This window comes from Corythoichthys intestinalis, chromosome 21 (assembly GCF_030265065.1).
Source record: "Corythoichthys intestinalis isolate RoL2023-P3 chromosome 21, ASM3026506v1, whole genome shotgun sequence".
Taxonomy (NCBI): domain Eukaryota; kingdom Metazoa; phylum Chordata; class Actinopteri; order Syngnathiformes; family Syngnathidae; genus Corythoichthys; species Corythoichthys intestinalis.
In genome coordinates, this window is record NC_080415.1 from 31,725,828 (window position 1) to 31,745,349 (window position 19,522).

Genomic DNA, 19,522 nt, shown 5'->3' on the forward strand with positions numbered 1-19,522 from the left:
ATTTAGGTATCCAATGAGAAGCAAGCGTCAAATTCCTATGGCCAATCAGAAGTGAGAATGCCCACTAAGTCCCGCCTTCTCAGTAATTAAACCCACTCCAGCGTGGCGGAGGTGTTTGGAGGCTGCGGGCTGAGCGAGCGGAACGCAAGGAGCCGCCTGAACTCGCTTCGACCTGCTTTAAAAACAAGGAAAAAAAATACATTAAAATTGGATTCAAAATCCCCGGACTCGTTACGGTGTCGACTTATTTCCCCCCTGCGGAAGGCGTGCGCTTCCTTGTTCGCCTGCGAGCTCAAAACATCTCCACATCCTCACAAAGAAACTTTGCTTGCTAGGCAGCTAACTCGCCAGAACTCGACAAGAAAAGTGGCGAAAACTACATGACGAGCCGCAAATAACTCCTCTGCGTAGTTGACAAGGGTTCCCCCAACGGTGGAAATGTTTACTGGGTGATTTGGTGCTCGAATTGGCCTGGTTTGTTAAGCGAACATCGAGTAGTAGCAGCGGGAGTGCTTCATCACCCCCACCACTCCGCTCCATCACCTCCACATCCAGCGCTGGTCCAACAACGGCTGCTGAAGGCATGTCAGGCCGGAGTGGGGCGACTCTGGGCCCGCAGCCGCTCAAGGCGACCGTCCCTTACCAGCTCGCCAGCAAGCACCGAACCAAAGGCAGGGATGGAAAGTTGGGTATGAACCTCCACACCTGTCACTCATCTTTGAAGACCACTATTATGGAAAAGTACTCGCATTCTAGATACTTAAAATACTTTTAAAAAGTACATGTACTCTAGTAGAATTGCTAATAAATTACAATACAGGCTTGTCTCGAGTATGGTGAAGCACAAGACAGTGACGTCATTCTCATCTAGCTTCTAATCATACCCAAATTGTCAACATTTTAACATTGGTTGCCATTGTCGGCACAAGACGTCCAGTACCTTTGAAGTTAGATAATGTTTATTTGCTGCCACGCTTCCAGTTCAAACAAATTGGACGTCTACTAGTGATAAACTTTCATTTCACAACAGAAAGATGTTTAACAACAAATGTTTTGTCAATATCCTTGTCTATCTTAATCATTTTGTTCCTTTGTAGTGTGAAAAAAAAAAAACTCTTAAAGCAACACTAGGTAACTTTTCAACCTTTTGTAACATTTTCATAACATTTGTGATGATGTCGACTGACAACTACCGCAATTTTCGGACTATAAGCATTATAAGCCTTCATTTTTAATCCTGCGGTTTATTTATTGATTTATTTGGGTTAATAGGTTACACTTTATTTGACAGAGGCGTCATAAGACAGTCTTATTATGTCATGGCATTATCATGGGCATGACTGACTTCTTATGACAGATGTCGTTAAGTATCATCCGGGCAAATTATGTCTCCAATTCCATTAATCTCCAGCTCAGATCATTTACATCCATTCAAAAGTGAGATTATTTGCCAGATGACACAAAAGGACGTCTGTCATAAGCATTCATTTATGCTCATGACCATGTCATGCCATAATTATCATGGCACCAGTGTCAAATAAAATGTTACCAAATACCGTAACTAGCAATTAATGACATGACTGGATAAGCCTGTCGCGACATGCAATAATTCCATTTATCGCACGGTAAATACAAATGAAGGTGGTAATTTTTCCGCTGAGATTTATCGCCTCACGTGTACGTGCGTGCGGCAGACGTGCTGTTAAAAGTTCGCCTTCCTTGTTTCCATCTATGCAAAATGCATCTTCGTTCCAGGTTCGGCAAAAAATAGCACCAGAGCCAATCCGGTCCCATTATATCCTATTTTTCAACGTATACCGGCCACGTCAGTGCTCCGGATTGACTGCGGACCATCTCCGGCGTGCCGGAGCCCGCCGATTGTTTGGGCTATTTCCTATTTTTGCCGCAGACGCATCCGTCAAAATGGGCGGAGCCGGGCCTGGAGTCAACAGCCCAGTTGCTTATTCACGGTTTAACCAGCGAACATGGATGAAGAATGCTCTATCATGGAGGTGTAAAGTCACAAAGTGATTTATGATGCAGCAGATCATCATTAAAAGGAAAACATTAAAAAGGAAGCTGTATGGTTTCCTATTATGTGTCTTTTTCTGGCAATTATATCAAACGCACGAAGTGCTGACGACTTTGTTTTCACGCGGCGCTAACAACACTTCCTCAACCTGTGGCTCTCGGCAGGCTGTGTCTGCCTCTCTCACTGCCGCGTCACATGAACAAAACAACATCACTGTTGCGTGCGCTTCAGGGTGCCTCGGAAAACATCCAATCAGAATATCACACATGGAACGCCATAGCAGAAGCTATGAGAGGAAAAGTTTTCATTTGCCAAAATGCATATATTATTATGTGCAATTTATTGTTTTTTTATTGAAAAAGACATTCTGTGTTTCTGTGCAGTATTAATATTGTTGTCTTTTACTTATAAGAGGCATGGTCTGTTGTTTTTAGTTTTGATTTCTTAAAAAGTATTTTTGAATTAATGAGTAAACATTTATCGCACTTAAATGGGTGTACTTGACCTATTAATATATACTGTATTCTCTTTGTTACTGTAAATTGGTTTTAAAAAAAATTGGGAGGGGGGGGCGCAATAATATCGCATATTGCAATAATTTATGAGATAAATTATCGCACACTCAAATTTATCGCGACAGGCCTACGACGGGAACAATAACTGAAGAAATAATTAGCACAGAACATGAATTTTGATTTACATCTGTAGCGCTGCAATGCATGCTAGGAGGCATGTTGAAAAACAACAGCGTTGACAGCAGGTGGCAGCAGAGGTTGACTGTCTCCCCCAATGATGATGACAAAAATTAAGGTTCTTGAAGCACATGGTGGTTTGTTTGGTTCTTATGACAGTCTGTCAAATAATATAGTGTTACCGGTTAATATCTTTCCCATAATACAGTGAGGACAGGTGCGGCTTATCTCTGAACAGATTTCGTTTTCGTGTCAAATTTGGTGGGTGGCAGCTTTCACCAGCACTAATTAACCTTGAGGAGGGTGGCAGGAACCCTTGCAAACAAAAAAATTACAAATGTGCTGACTTCTTTACGGCATACGTCACTTGCCCCTTTCCCCATTCGTTTTAAAGACTGAAGTCTATGCGAACACAGAGACAAAAAGTTTTGTCCGAGGAGACAAGAAAAAGGGAGGCTAACAGGATAAAAGGACACTCAAGAATAAACATTGGCCCGGGTTTCAGTTGCTGGCATAACGGCTGATGAGTTCGGGTGGGGGGGCCGGATGGCCGGTGGGGAACTACGGTACAAAATCAAACGTTATTATCAACATTGTCATATGATATTATTTAGCCATAACTGGATTCATTACCTTATTACAATTCATCCTTCACACAGCCACTGGAAATAGAAATTTTGTTTAATTCATCTGTAGGTGACCGGGAGATCATTATTTTATTACACTGTCCTCACAGGAAACTGTCTTCAATAAGGCAAATCACTACCACTTTTGTCAACCTGTGTCGCCAAGATCGACCCAAAACTCAAAGGTTACCTAGTGTTGCTTTAAAAACAAACACAAAAAAAGATCAATCTTGTAAAAATGTTGCATAGTACAAAAAATATTTTTTTTCTGTTTCTTTTGATGATATCCTTATACATTTTGATGATTCTTTTGCTTTGTAGCCCTTAAAAACAACTGAACAATCCGATCTTTTCAACCCTATTCTGATCTAAAAATGACGTGCTCAGGTCCAATTTCGGATCACGTGATCCTGATACCATCTGGATTATTTTTTTGCTTGAACCCCTAATTTAGTCTTCAATGGCAGCCAATAAGTAAATATTTAAAAATAAACATAGTGTAGCAAATAAGTATTTAGTCAACCACCAATTTTTTGGGGGGGGGGGGGGGGGGGATATTGAATGTCATCATCATCGGTATCATTGACAATTACAAAATGTGATATGATTTGCCCGAAGGAGGAAAGAACCGAAGAAAGACAGGGGCAGACAGGAGAAGCATATGCTTAAGTTCTCCTACTTGAAAAGATTAGAGAGGCCTGTAATTGTCAACATGGGTAAACCTCAACCATGAGAAGAATGAGGAAAAAAAAACAGAAAATCACATTGTTTGATTTTTTTTTAAAGAATTGATTTCCTAATTAGAGGGGAAAATAAGTATTTGGTCACCTACAAACAAGCAAGATTTCTGGCTGTCAAAGAGGTCTAATTTCTTTTAACGAAGTCTAACGAGACTCCACTCGTTACCTGTATTAATGGCACCTGTTTTAACTCATTATCGGTATAAAAGACACCTGCCAACAACCTCAGTCGGTCACACTCCAAACACTATGGCCAAGACCAAAGAGCTGTCAAAGGACACCAGAGACAAAATTGTAGACCTGCACCAGGCTAGGAAGTCTGAATCTGCAATAGGTAAAACACTTGGTGTAAAGACATAAACTGTGGGAGAAATTATTAGAAAATGGAAGACATACAAGACCACTGATAATCTCCCTCGATCTGGGGCTCCATGCAAGATTTCACCCCGAGGCGTCAAAATGATAACAAGGACGGTGAGCAAAAATCCCAGAACCAGACGGGGGGACCTAGTGAATGACCTACAGAGAGCTTGGACCACAGTAACAAAGGCTACTATCAGTAACACAATGCGCCGCCAGGGATTTAAATCCTGCACTGCCAGACGTGTCCCCCTGCTGAAGAAAGTACACGTCCAGGCCCGTTTGCGGTTCGCTAGAGAGCATTTGGATGATCCAGAAGAGGACTCGGAGAATGTGTTATGGTCAGATGAAACCAAAATAGAACCTTTTGGTAGAAACACAGGTTGTCGTGTTTGGAGGAGAAAGAATACTGAATTGCATCCGAAGAACACCATGCCCACTGTGAAGCATGGGGGTGGAAACCTCATGCTTTGGGGCTGTTTTACGGCAAAGGGACCAGGACGACTGATCTGTGTAAAGGAAAGAATGAATGGGGCCAAGTATGGAGAGATTTTGAGTGAAAATCTCCTTCCATCAGCAAGGGCATTGAAGATGAGACGTGGCTGGGTCTTTCAACATGACAATGACCCCAAATACACAGCCAGGGCAACAAAGGAGTGGCTTCGTAAGAAGAATTTCAAGGTCCTGGAGTGGCCTAGCCAGTCTCCAAATCTCAACCCCATAAAAAAATCTGTGGAGGGAGTTGAAAGTCCGTGTTGCCCAACGACAGCCCCAAAACGTCACTGCTCTAGAGGAGATTTGCATGGAGGAATGGGCCAAAATACCAGCAACAGTGTGTGAAAAGCTTGTGAAGAGTTACAGAAAACGTTTGGCCTCAGTTATTGCCAACAAAGGGTACATGACAAAGTATTGAGATGAAGTTTTGGTATTGACCAAATACTTATTTTCCACCATGATTTGCAAAAAAATTCTTTAAAAATCAAACAATGTGATTTTCAGTTTTTTTCTTTCCACATTCTGTCTCTAATGGTTGAGGTTTACCCATGTTGACAATTACAGGCCTCTCTAATATTTTCAAGTGGGAGAACTTGTACAATTACTGGTTGACTAAATACTTATTTGTCCCACTGTATTGTCTATTGGGGTCCACCGACAGCCAAGAAGGCCAAAACGCAGCAGCTGAGTCCTGGCATGAGACGGACAATGTCACTGGACGCCATCATCGGCCCGTACCTGCAGGGCCACTGGCCCAAAGAACCAGAAGGTGCTTTATGTCGAAAGGACAAATCCACACAGGTAAGATGAGCAACCCGTAACGCCATATGATGAGACAAAACATGTAAGTAACACATCTCGTTCCCAGACGCCCAATTGGTCAGACAAAACACCATGTAGGAAGGACGAGAACAACACCGCCGACGGCAGCGGCGTCAACCACAAGCGCTCGGCGTCGTGGGGCAGCGCCGAGCATCTAGAGGAAGTGAGCGTGGGGTTTAAAACGGTATTATTTTAAGTGGAAATTGTACGTGATTTGACTGAAGGTAACCTTTACGCAGATCACTAAAATGAAACAACAGCTGCAGCAGCACGGTAAACCTACCGTCTCTGGGGGGCACGACCGAGACCGCCAGCGCGGCTACGCTCTCGGGAGTTGTAGCCTGGGAACCGTTCAGGTGCGTTTTCACACAAATGTCAACATGTATCGCAAAACCACACGACCGACTGATCTGAGGAAACAAACTCTGACTAGGGTTGGATTGGATTTGTTTTTGATATGAAATTAGTGAGTTGTTAAAAATGGATTTATTTTAACTTCATATGTTAAATTAAATCCACTTCTTATACGAACCCATTTTTCATAAATTTGTCAAAATTGTTAGCAAGTTAAATGATAGATATTTACTGTAATAAGTCATGTTTTTTTTAATACATATTTTACTCTTTTTTTTTTTCAATTTTATTTGATCGTGTTAAATACAAAAATAGATTTAATTTAAAAGTGTAAATTATTTACACTTTTTTTTTTTTTTTTTAATTGGGTTAAATTCTTTGTTAAAATATTTTTTTATAAAAATATTCAAAATATACTTTTTCAATTAAATAGGTTTTTCTATTTTTAAACCATCTTCATTAATGATATTAAAAATGTAAAAATAATTAATTTGCTACATTGTTAAAAAAAAAAAAAAAAAAAAAAAAGTTATTTTGGTAATTTATGTTGACAATAAATGAGAATAATTATATAGAAATGTCCAGACAATCAAGGACTAGCGATAGTAGTCCACTCCCAATTTACCTCCGTGAAGTTGCCCCCCCTAACAGCCGCAAATTTATATAAATTCAATCATTTATGCTATGTTTGTACCGTAAAAAGTATATTTATAGGATATTTTTGTATGTTTATAGCTCAACCTGAGGTCAACTAGCCCCCCATTTTGATTAAAAATGGCTAAAATGGGGGTCAATCGTTTATGCTTCGTTTGTGCTGTCAAAAAATTCGTTTCTGCTGCTATCGTTTTATAGACACAGTTGTAATACTACATACGAAGTTAATTTTGTTAGTCGAATTCCATTAATTCATTCCACATTCCGAATACCGACACTAAATCCTTTACAGATACTGCTGGTACCATTACAAATGGCAATTACACATAGCAAAACAAATAAATTATAAATAAAAATAGGAATATAATAATTAACCCTAAAATAGGCGACCCTAACCCTAATAATTAACCCCTAACCCGAATTAGCATATTGTGATAAAGTTCATTATTTTCTGTAATGTACTGATAAACATTAGACTTTCATATATTTTAGATTCTTTACACACAACTGAAGTAGTTCAAGCCTTTTATTGTTTTAATATTGATGATTTTGGCAAAAAGTCAAGAAAAACCCAACATCCCTATCTCAAAAAATTAGCATATTTCACCCGACCAATACAAAAAAATGTTTTTTTAATTAAAAAAAAGTCAACCTTCAATCAATTATATCAGCTATGCACTCAATACTTGGCCGGGAATCCTTTCGCAGAAATGGCTGCTTCAGTGCGGCGTAGCATGAAGGCATTCAGCCTGTGGCACTGCTGAGGTGTTATGGAGGCCTTCGATAGCGGCCTTAAGCTCATTCACAGTGTTGGGTCTGGTTTCTCTCAACTTCCTCTTCACAATATCCCACAGATTCTTTATGGGGCTCAGGTCAGGAGAGTTGGCAGGCCAGTTGAGCACAGTAATGCCATGGTCAGTAACCATTTACCAGTGGTTTTGGCACTGTGAGCAGGTGCCAGGTCGTGCTGAAAAATGAAATCTTCATCTCCATAAAGCTTTTCAGCAGATGGAAGCATGAAGTGCTCCAAAATCTCCTGATAGCTAGCTGCATTGACCCTGCCCTTGATAAAACACAGTAGACCAATACCAGCAGCTGACATTGCACCCCAGACCATCAATGACTGTGGGTCCTCGACACTGGACTTCAGGCATTTTGGCATTTTCTTCTCCCCAGTCTTCCTCCAAACTCTGGCACCTTGATTTCCAAATAACATGCAAAATTTGCTTTCATTTGAAAAAAGTACTTTGGACCACTGAGCAACAGTCCAGTGCTCCTTCTCTGTAGCCCAGGTCAGGCGCTTCTGCCATTTCCAGCACACCCCTGTGCACGGTGGCTCTGGAAGTTTCTACTCCAGACTCAGTCCACTGTTTCTGTAGGTACCCCAAGGTCTGGAATTGGCCCTTCTCCACAATCTTTCTCAGGGTGCGGTCCCCTCTTCTGATTGTGCAGCCTTTCCTGCCACACTTTTTCCTCCCCGCAGACTTCCCACTGAGGTGCCTTGATACAGCACTCTGGGAACAGCCTATTCGCTCAGAAATTTCTTTCTGTGTCTTAGCATCTTGCTTGAGGGTGTCAATGATGGCCTTCTGGACAGCAGTCAGGTCGGCAGTCTTGCCCATGATTGCGGTTTTGAGTAATGGCTGGGAGCTTTTAAAAGCCTCAGGAATCTTTCGCAGGGGTTTTGAGTCAATTCGTTGATTCAGACGATTAGGTTAGTAGCTTCTTTAGAGTACCTTTTCATGATATGCTAATTTTTTAAGATAGGGATTTTTGGTTTTTCTTAACTTTTTTGCCAAAATCATCTATTCGCAGGGGTTTTGAGTTAATTTGTTGATTTAGATGATTAGGTTAGTAGCCTATTTTGAGTACCTTTTCATGATATGCTAATTTTTTGAGATAGGGATTTTTGGTTTTTCTTGACTTTTTTTGCCAAAATCATCAATTCGCAGGGGTTTTGAGTTGATTTGTTGATTCAGATGATTAGGTTAGTAGCTTCTTTAGAGTACCTTTTCATGATATGCTAATTTTTGTGAGATGGGGATTTTTGTTTTTTCTTGACTTTTTTGCCAAAATCATCAATTCGCAGGGCTTTTGAGTTAATTCGTTGATTCAGATGATTAGGTTAGTAGCTTCTTTAGAGTACCTTTTCATGATATGCTAATTTTTTAAGATCAGGATTTTTAGTGTTTCTTGACTTTTTTTTGCCAAAATCATCCATATTAAAACAATAAAAGGCTTGAACTACTTCAGTTGTGTGTAATGAATCTAAAATATATGAAAGTCTAATGTTTATCAGTACATTACAGGAAAAAAAAAGGACTTTATCACAATATGCTAATTTTTTGACAAGGCCTAGTATACTGTAAAATGGACCCAAAGGGCTGCCATTAGTTTGTGCTACATTTGCGCTAGTTGTTGGGACACCCCTCTGGAAATGAGAGAGTTGGTACGCTGCATCTGCCACGACGGACAGGCTGCGATTGACATCATCACTCGAAATTAATACCTCAATATCTATAAAACGATAGCAGCACAAACGATTGACACCATTTTTAATCAAAAATGGGGCTGGTTGACCTCAGATTGAACTATAAAAGAATTAAATATCTTAACGATAGCAGCACAAACGAAACTTTTTACAGTACAAACAATTGACTTCATTTTTATATAAATTGGCGTCTGATGGGGGTTGCCCAACTTCACGGAGATTTCCAGTTTCACTTGATCATTCAGAATTAGACATCTATTGCTGTTATTGGTACTGAAACATGATCATTTATTGTCAGCCCTTTTGGCGAAAAAATGCCTTAATTCTCTCACACAGCTTCACAACTTGAGGTATTTTACACTTGACCACACATTGTGTATGTATAGTACTTGCAGTGTATGCATTGTAGGAGTTAGCAGAAGTGTGTGTGTGTGTCCTATAAACATGTTTTCACATGCACTGAAGCAACAGGAAGGACACAACGTGACACGGCTTCTGCATTTGATCACAGCTGTTGCACATTACGTTTCGTTTTCAGACTCTGCACTCAATTCGACAGCACAAACCCGCCCGTGCGGCTTTTGAGAATTTTGTTGCTGCTTCATGAAATTCCTGCGATATCTTGGCACGTGTTTCAGTCGTGCTCAGGAATTTGTTTGACAATCGCTTACCCTTTCATTTACATGAAAGGCACATGAGAGAGTTTCCTCAGGACAGGGAGGGGATGCTTACGGGACTTGGAAGATTTCATCCAAATGGAACTTGTTTGTGTGCTCAGACTCAGCCCATCGCCATCCCGCTAGCGCCGCTTTCTACGTTGGTGCCTCGGTTGCGTTGCAGCGTGGAAGGCCTCAACCAAGAGTTGGAAGGCATGTTCGTCTGTCAGCCGGGACATCGTCAGCACCAGGTAGATTCAAAATTCAATAGTTAGATTTGTTTTATTTTTCAAACTAAAATTCAGCCCCTTGTTCTGGTTCATTTCATCATGAAATTTGGTGGACACGTCAATCACGTGTAGACCCACCAAAAAAGTCTCAGGAACCCATGCCCAAAAACACTTAAGATGTCTACCGTTTTGATTTGTAGCAGCTATGTTAGGTGAAAATTGGAAAAGTAGTACTCTCCACCATTTTCATATAAAAATTCAGCCCCTCATGCTGGTTCAGTTTAGCAACATGAAATTTGGTGGACCTGTCGATCAAGTGTGAATTCACAAAAAAGTTTAAGAAAGCCATGGCCAAAAATACTCATGATGTCTGCCATTTTGATTTGTAGCAACTAGCAACTATACTAGTGGAAAATTGGAAAAGTAGCAGTCTTTATCATTCTCAAATAAAAACTCAGCCCCTCGTGCTGGTTCATTTTCGCAACATGAAATTTGGTGGACATGTCGATCAAGTGTAAATCCACAAAAAAAGTCTCAAGAAGCCATGTCTGAAAACACTCAAGAAGTCTGCCATGTTGATTTGTAGCAACTATTACGTTTCTTTGTTTGTTTGTTTGTTTGTTGTTTTCTATGTTACGTATTACGTGAAAATTGGATTAGTAGGACCCTTCGCTATTTTCAAATTAAAATTCAGCCCCTTGCGCTGGTTCAATTTAGCTACATGAAATTCGGTGGACATGTCAATCAAGTGTAGACCCACAAAAAAGTCTCAGGGACCCATGTCCAAAAACACTCAAGATGTCTGCCATTTGTATTTGTAGCAGCTATTTTAGGTGAAAATTGGAAAAGTAGCACTCTTTGCCATTCTCAAATAAAAGTTGCAGCCCCTCGTGCTGGTTCATTTTCGCAACATGAAATTTGGTGGACATGTCGATCAACTGTAAATCCACAAAAAAAGTCTCAAGAAGCCATGTCTGAAAACACTCAAGAAGTCTGCCATGTTGATTTGTAGCAACTATTGTAGGTGAAAATTGGATTAGTAGGACCCTTCGCTATTTTCAAATTAAAATTCAGCCCCTTGCGCTGGTTCAATTTAGCTACATGAAATTCGGTGGACATGTCAATCAAGTGTAGACCCACAAAAAAGTCTCAGGGACCCATGTCCAAAAACACTCAAGATGTCTGCCATTTGTATTTGTAGCAGCTATTTTAGGTGAAAATTGGAAAAGTAGCACTCTTTGCCATTCTCAAATAAAAGTTGCAGCCCCTCATGCTGGTTCAGTTTAGCAACATGAAATTTGGTGGACCTGTCGATCAAGTGTGAATTCACAAAAAGTCTCAGAAAGCCATGCCCAAAAATACTCATGATGTCTGCCATTTTGATTTGTAGCAACTAGCAACTATACTAGTGGAAAATTGGAAAAGTAGCAGTCTTTATCATTCTCAAATTAAAACTCAGCCCATCGTGCTGGTTCATTTTCGCAACATGAAATTTGTGGACATGTCGATCAAGTGTAAATCCACAAAAAAGTCTCAAGAAGCCATGTCTGAAAACACTCAAGAAGTCTGCCATGTTGATTTGTAGCAACTATTGTAGGTGAAAATTGGATTAGTAGCACCCTTCGCTATTTTCAAATTAAAATTCAGCCCCTTGCGCTGGTTCAAATTAAGCTATATGAAATTTGGTGGACATGTCAATCAAGTGTAGACCCACAAAAAAGTCTCAGGGACCCATGTCCAAAAACACTCAAGATGTCTGCCATTTGTATTTTTAGCAGCTATTTTAGGTGAAAAATGGAAAAGTAGCACTCTTTGCCATTCTCAAATAAAAGTTTCAGCCCCTCATGTTGGTTCAATTTAGCAAAATAAATTTGGTGGACCTGTCGATCAAGTGTAAATCCACCAAAAAGTCTCAAGAAGCCATGTCTGAAAACATACAAGAAGTCTGCCATTTTGATTTGTAGCTACCGTTATGGGTGAAAGTTGGAAGAGAAGTACTCTTCGCCATTCTTAAATAAAAAAAAAAATTCAGCCCCTAATGCTGGTTCAATTTAGCAACATGAAATTTGGTGGACCTGTCGATCAAGAATAGTCCCACAAAATATTCTCAACAAACCATGCCTGAAAACACTCAGGCTGTCTGCCATTTTGATTTGCAGCATTTACCGTATTTTAGGTGAAAATGGGAAAAGTAGCACTCTTTGCCATTCTCAAAAATTCAGCCCCTAATGCTAGTTCAATTTAGCAACATGAAGTCGATCAAGTGTAACCCCACAAAAAAATTGTCAAAAAAGCCAGGCCTGAAAACACTCAGTGTGTCTCCTATTTTGATTTGTAGCAAGTATTATACGTGAAAATTGGAAAAGTAGCACTCTTCGCCATTTTCAAATTAAAATTGAGCCCCTTGTTGTGGTTCAATTTAGCTACATGAAATTCGGTGGACATATCAATCAAGTGTAGACCCACGAAAAAGTCTCAGGAACCCATGTCCAGAAACACTCAAGATGTCTGCCATTTTGATTTGTAGCAGCTATTTTAGGTGAAAATCGGAAAAGTAGCACTCCTCGCCATTCTCGAATATAAAAATTCAGCCCCTCATGTTGGTTCAATTTAGCAAAATGAAATCTGGTGGACATGTCGATCAAGTGGAAATCCACCAAAAAGTCTCAAGAAGCCATGCTTTAAAACAGAGTGTCTGCTATTTTGATTTGCAGCAACTATTTTTGGTGAAAAATTGGAAAAGTAGCACTCTTCACCATTCTCAAAAATTCAGCCCCTCATGCTGGTTCAATTTAGCAAGATGAAGTTTGGTGGACATGTCGATCAAGTGTAAGCCCACTAAAAAGTCTCAAGAAGCCATGTCCGAAAACATACAAGAAGTCTGCCATTTTGATTTGGAGCTACCGTTATGGGTGAACTTTGGAAAAGTAGTACTCTTCGCCATTCTTAAATAAAAATTCAGCCCCTCATGCTGGTTCAATTTAGCAACATGAAATTTGGTGGACCTGTCAATCAAGAATAGTCCGACAAAATAGTCTCAAGAAACCATCCCCGAAAACACTCAGGGTGTCTGCCATTTTGATTTGTAGCAGCTATTTTAGGTGAAAATTGGAAAAGTAGCACTCTTCGCCATTCTCAAAAATTCAGCCCTTCATGCTGGTTCAATTTAGCAACATGAAATATGGTGGACATGTCGATCAAGTGTAAGCCCACAAAAAAATTCTCAAAAAGCCAGGCCTGAAAACACTCAGGGTGTCTCCTATTTTGATTTGTAGCATTTATTTTATGTGAAAATTGGAAAAAGTGGCACGATGCCATTTTCAAATAAATATTCAGCCCCTCATGCTAGTTCAATTTAGCCAGATTTGGTGGACTTGTCGATCAAGAGTAGACCCACAAAAAAGTCTCAAACGCTCAGGATGTCCTCATTTTTTTTTGTAGCTACTGTTTTGGGTGAAAATTGATCAAGTAGCAGAAATTCTGCCCCCGTTGCAGGTTTTAATTTAGCTACGAGAATTTTGATGGACGTGTCTATCATGAGTAGATGTACAAAAATCTCAAGAAGCAATGCTCAAAAACATGCAGGAAGTCTGCCATTTATATTTGTATGATCTATTTTAGGCAAAAATTGGATTCAGAGTGCATCTGGATTTTTAAATTGTAAAATTCAGGCCTCGAAGCCTATTTCATTCCGCAACAGGAAATTTGGTGGACGTGTAGTAAGCGTACAAAAAAAGTCTGAAGAATTCATTGCCTGATTCCTATCTTTCCAGCTTCTGGATGTTCCCGATGGGCACCGCGCACCAGTCCCAACTCAGAGCCGCAGCAGTGGATCTCAAAGTGACCCGGCGTCCGTCACTCCTCCTTCGCCTTCTTCCATTTCGTCCTCACCGTGCTCCTCTCCCACTTCTGCTTCCCCGCCTGAAGCTGAAGACGCCTCTCTGGACATGCACAAAGGTAACCAAAGCCCCAGACTTGCTCATTCGTTGCTGGACATCCCAGTTGATTGTCAGTTTGCCGACAGGGTTGGATCTTCTATCTCCAACGTCCCTGAGCGAGGCCGACCTTCTGCTGATGTCCTCCTCACCCGGACCTAACAAAAGCTACTGCTTCCAGAGAGAACCTCCGGAGGGCTGCGAAAAAGTCAGGGTCTGGGAGGAGACCAGGTGTGTCCTGAAATCTTGAAATATTCCTTTTTAACAATGTGTTGTTTTTGGCACCCCTTTTAAGTTTCGTCTTAGTCTTTTGGACGAAAATACTTATTCGTCTTAGTTATATTTGAGTAATTTCAAAATGTGTTCGTCTAGTTTTAGTCGACAATGTTTTCGTCAGTAAACTTCAAAAGTTTTATTCCATAAATAAATCAATACAAGTTTTCCAACAATTTCAAATGAACATTGACATACGAGCACATAATTGTAGAGTCTACAAGGACATCACCATCTTTGTGATCATAATACACACTCGGCAAAAAAACAGTACATTATTTTTATCCAACTAATAAATGCCAGGAACTGTAATTTCCCAAGAGTTTAAGATGACACTCACCATGCAAATGCTTGTAGCGAACGCTATGCCATGAATGCTGTGTCAGATTTGACGTGTGTCATCTGGCAAACTATCTCACTTTTGAATGGATGTAAAAGATCCGAGCTGGACATAAATGGACTTAGTGACAAAATCTGCCGGATGACACTTAATCACATCTGTCTGAAGCATTTATTAATGCCCATGATAGTGTCATGTCATAATTATGATGGTCCTATGCAGTGTTGTTAATCTTACTTTAAAAAAGTAATTAATTCCAGTTACAAATTACTTATCCCAAAAAGTAATTGCGTTAGTAACTCAGTTACCTGAATGTAAGAATAATTAGTAACTTGACAAAGTTACTGGTGATAATTTTTTCTTTTTATTTTTTTTCTTTTTAAAAAAAAAAAAAAAAAAAAACGCAAAAAAAAAAAACGAGTCACACAATCTCAGTACTTCTCAAATAGTGGGGCGCGCCCCCCGATGCCAGGGGGGGCACATGTGATCTAGGGGAACATGCTTTTTTTTGTTTTTTTGCCGTACTGGAATAAAGTGTACTTGCACATCCACTCAGTAGGTGGCAGTGGCGCTCTCATTTTCAGAGTGCGCGCAGTATTTTTTAACTAAGGAAGAGCACTCAGCACACACAGAAAACAGATATGAAGAGCAGTGTGCCACCGCCGTTTTCGAAAGCCGTTTTCGGACCGGACTCACTCACGCAGCGACCCACGGTCTTGTCCGGTTCTCACGTCGCCGCCCGAGAAGTGCCATTTTCGGCTTGGGATCGTCACGACGACCGCTCTCAACTATGGTTCTACCTCGGCCGCCGAGAATGCGCTTTTTTCGTGCCGTTTGCCTTTTAGCTTTGAGTTTTAATACAGTGGGTGATGAGGAAAGACCACTGTTTACTGTGTCTAAAAATAATTATAGCGGACAGCCAGAAGCCAAATCAATTAAGACGCCACTTAAAGACATTAGACCCCAATCTCATTGATAAGCTGCTTGATTGTTTTTCAGTGAAAACGAGCCGAATATTGCCAACAATCGTCCTGCTTTGTCAGTGTTATATCAGTAAACCAGTGAGCATTGTTAGCATGCTCATTGCTAAATAACTCCACACCATTGCAAAGGAGGTAAATACTGTGAGCAGCAAAAATAAAAACTGTCCTGTCCAAGGACACTTTTTTTTTTTTTTTTTTTTTTTTTCTTCAGTTTTTTCGGTCAAATTTTTTGGCATATTGTCTTCATGAGTGAATGTTTCTAATCAATTTTAATTTGTTATTATTTACTGATTTTATTACATTTTATTTTTCTTTATCAAATGGTCAAAAATGTACCTTGAGTGTATTTTTTACAGTTTGAATGTGACTATTTTTTAAATTCAGGCAAATTGATGCACGTCAAGTCTTCTCTGTGACAAACAAAACCATGTTAATAAAGTTATACTTTATTATAAGTTGATCTATGTTACTTTTTTTCTTTATTAGAAAAAAAGGACACAATGTTAGGCAGATGCGTATTTATAATAGTAATTTTATAGACAAATGATACTATTTACAGTGGCGGCAGAGAGTTTGGGGGGGCGCGAAACATTTACGTCTTCCTTGGGGGGGCGTGACAGAAAATAATTGAGAAGCACTGCACAATCTGAAGTGTAAAGGATTTTTGGGACAATTGGCTCTAGCCCAATTCTTTACCCGAAACTTAAATAGACACAGGGGTATTGCGGATATTGTGATTACTAGATAATAACCTTTGCTATGTGTGGAAGTCATTTAATGTTGTGAATCAACCATTAAAGTTATTAAAATTGCTTCCGTTATTGCATTAGTTCCCTTCCGTCTATTTTCGACATGTGTAAGTTTTAAAACTGTTTCATCATTTAAAGATAGATTTAAGTTAAATTTTGCCAATTTAGGAGCATTTCAGATAAAAAGTTACTTAGGTTCGCAAGGAAGATTCTCTTCAACAGAGACTTCATGAGAAGTGTACTGCCTTAAGATGGTGGCTGTTTACTAACGCATTTAGTTCTTTACTATATATGTTGCTTATACTGCTGTGTCTGTCATTTGCATCTAGTTCTGTATATATGTGATATCTACCAAAGCATCATGTGGGCGTAGTTTGTAGGCTATCGGCTACAGTTATGTATTATTGGAGCCACCTAGCATAGTAGCATCGCGTTTGGAACGGCCATCGGCTACAGTTATGTATTATTGGAGCCACCTAGCATAGTAGCATCGTGTTTGGAACGGGGTCACACTCCCTTGCCTCCTCCCCACTCCTGCTCTGCTCTCTCGTCTCCGTGAGTCAGTCTTTTTCCAGACTTTTATCATCGTAACGCATAGTAACGCACGCCTTTCCCGCCTCCGTAACGGTAACAGCGTTGCCAAGATGAGGAAAAGTAATTAATTAGATTACTCACTACTGAAGAAAATAATGCCGTTCGTAACGCCATTATATTCTAACGCCGTTATTAACAGTAGGGTTGTTCCGATCATGTTATTTTGCTCCCAATCGTTTTAGTTTGAGTATCTGCCGATCCAGATATGTCCCGATCCGATTGCTTTTTTTTTTTTTTTTGCTCCCGATTCAATTCCAATCTTTCCCGATAATTTTTCCCGATCATATACATTTTGGCAATGCATTAAGAAAAAAATGAATAAAACTCTGACGAATATATACATTCAACATACAGTACATAAGTACTGTATTTGTTAATTATGACAATAAATCCTCAAGATGGCATTTACATTATTAACAATCTTTCTGTGAGAGGGATCCACGGATAGAAAGACTTGTAATTCTTAAAGGATAAATGTGACTTTGTATAATGTGACCAAATATTGCCATCTAGTGTATTTGTTGAGCTTTCAGTAAATGATACTGTAGCCATTTAACTTCTACCCAAATGCAGGATGGGAAGTGCAACCATGACTGTGCGTAGTGGTACCAATTGATATATCTTCTCTGCGTTGGGAAACAAAATAGGGTGTGAAGAAAAAGATCAACTACTACCTTTCTTCCCCACATTGCTCCCCACGATATTTCTAATTGTTAAGAGAGGGATTGTAAGGCTTTAGCCAATTAAAAAAAATTCTTCAAAGGCTGCCAAAATTCTCTCTACTCATTTTACGTTGCCTTTTAGCTCTATGCATACGTAAAACGGTGTCATTATAGATTGAACGCGACAATGCGTGAGTGGGTAGTGCAGCGCATGCGTTAATTGCGTTAAATATTTTAATGTTATTACCGCCGTTAACGCGATAAATTTGGTAGCCCTAATATAAGCCAAAACTAAAGACTCTGGATGAGTGTAAGACATTGTCTGTAGCGTTAAATACAATTAGAAAACAATTTCATTAAAAAAAAATTATATATTAAAAAAGGCATGTCCGATATTTTTTTGCCGATTCCGATACTTTGAAAATGACGTGATCGGGATGCCGATCGATCGGGGCATCTTTAATTAACAACACTGGTCTTATGGCTGTCTTATGACGCCGCTGTCAGATAGTGTTACCCAATTAACCGAAATAAATCAACAGTAAGCCGCACAAGATAATTAGCCGCAGAATTCAAAATGAGGAGAAAAAAATGGCGGCTTAGTCCGAAAATCAATACATTGAATTGGCCTAGCTCGTCCGCTGCCATTGACTTCCACCGCTGTCAATGGCAACTACCAGTTCATTTCGCATTACGCCAGATTCTTCCAACTCAACTGACTTTATTTATTCTATCAGCTCTCCAAAGCATCAAAAAGCGGCAACAGTCTCCTCCTGCCCCGACCCCAACAAGGTCAACTTCACCCCCCACGGCGGGTCCGCCTTCTACCCGCTCCTTCCATCTGTGGACCTTCTCTTCTGCAGCCTCTCAGTCACCCACGATCCTCCCACAGCTGCCAACTCCTCCACTGACGCCTTCTAATCAAATTCCCCCCATTTTTCTCCCTTTTTTTTTTTTTAAGGTGCGCTTCCTTTTCTAGCTGGGTTTAAGATGTTTATTGAAGAAAAAAATCATACTTTGAGTGATTTAATCCAAAGATTTGGATGTGTATCCAAAGATTTTCTTTTGTCTGGATTTAAGACACGTTAGTCCAGAAAAGGTGGTTTACGCGGTTTCGCCAATTTGCTTTTTGGACTTGTACAAAGCATGACAAATCAATGGGAATATTTTCCATTCATATTTTGATGATTGCTGGAAACATACGCGTTCCGGTTTGTGTGCGTGTTCATGTGTGTGTGTGTTCAGGGTTAAAAAGGAGGAAATGTAGCGTAATAATAATGTTTATAGTTGTAGTTGACTACCTAACCAGTTTTAGTGGTGTAGTTTTATTTCCGGTAGAGACGTTTGCACATTCTCAATTGCTACATTGGCAAATTATTTTTTTACATTTTGTACTTTTGTAAAGTAGATTTCCTGAAAATAACCGCAATATGAGCTTAAAAGAAGCCTGTTAGGTTTAGTGTTGTCTGTATAATCAAGACTGTTTTCTTAAATATTGTATCGGGTAGATATTTTTTTTTTCTTTTAATGCACTTCCAGGAAAAGGCTTTTTGTATATGCGCACACAATTAGGGTCTGGATTTAATGTGGTGTGCATGTGTGTGGATACGGTGGAAGTTCTGTCATCTCAGGTACTGTTCGGTTCTGTTCTGTCCGCAGGAAATACACCACTGATGGCCTTTTTTCGTCACGAATTAAATGTGGAAACATGCAATAATACTGTTGTGAGGTGCTTTTTTTTGTAAAGATTTGATGAGGTGAAGCCTGAAAGGACGTTAAAAAAAGATTTTGGTCCCTTGTGGTTTATGAGCAACATGCAAAAGACCGTATTCGT

General features: G+C 39.8%; 1 protein-coding gene across 1 annotated transcript; it reads left to right on the forward strand.

Moving 5' to 3' along the window:
- The first annotated feature begins 95 nt into the window (after window positions 1–95).
- On the forward strand, window positions 96–19,464 carry LOC130909809 (protein FAM117A-like). Its single transcript, XM_057826675.1, has 8 exons — window positions 96–689; window positions 5,607–5,746; window positions 5,814–5,930; window positions 6,007–6,123; window positions 10,045–10,173; window positions 13,926–14,109; window positions 14,177–14,318; window positions 18,426–19,464. The coding sequence occupies exons 1-8, from the start codon at window positions 584–586 to the stop codon at window positions 18,607–18,609; spliced, it is 1,119 nt and encodes a 372-aa protein (XP_057682658.1). The 5' UTR covers window positions 96–583; the 3' UTR covers window positions 18,610–19,464.
- The last annotated feature ends 58 nt before the right edge of the window (window positions 19,465–19,522 follow it).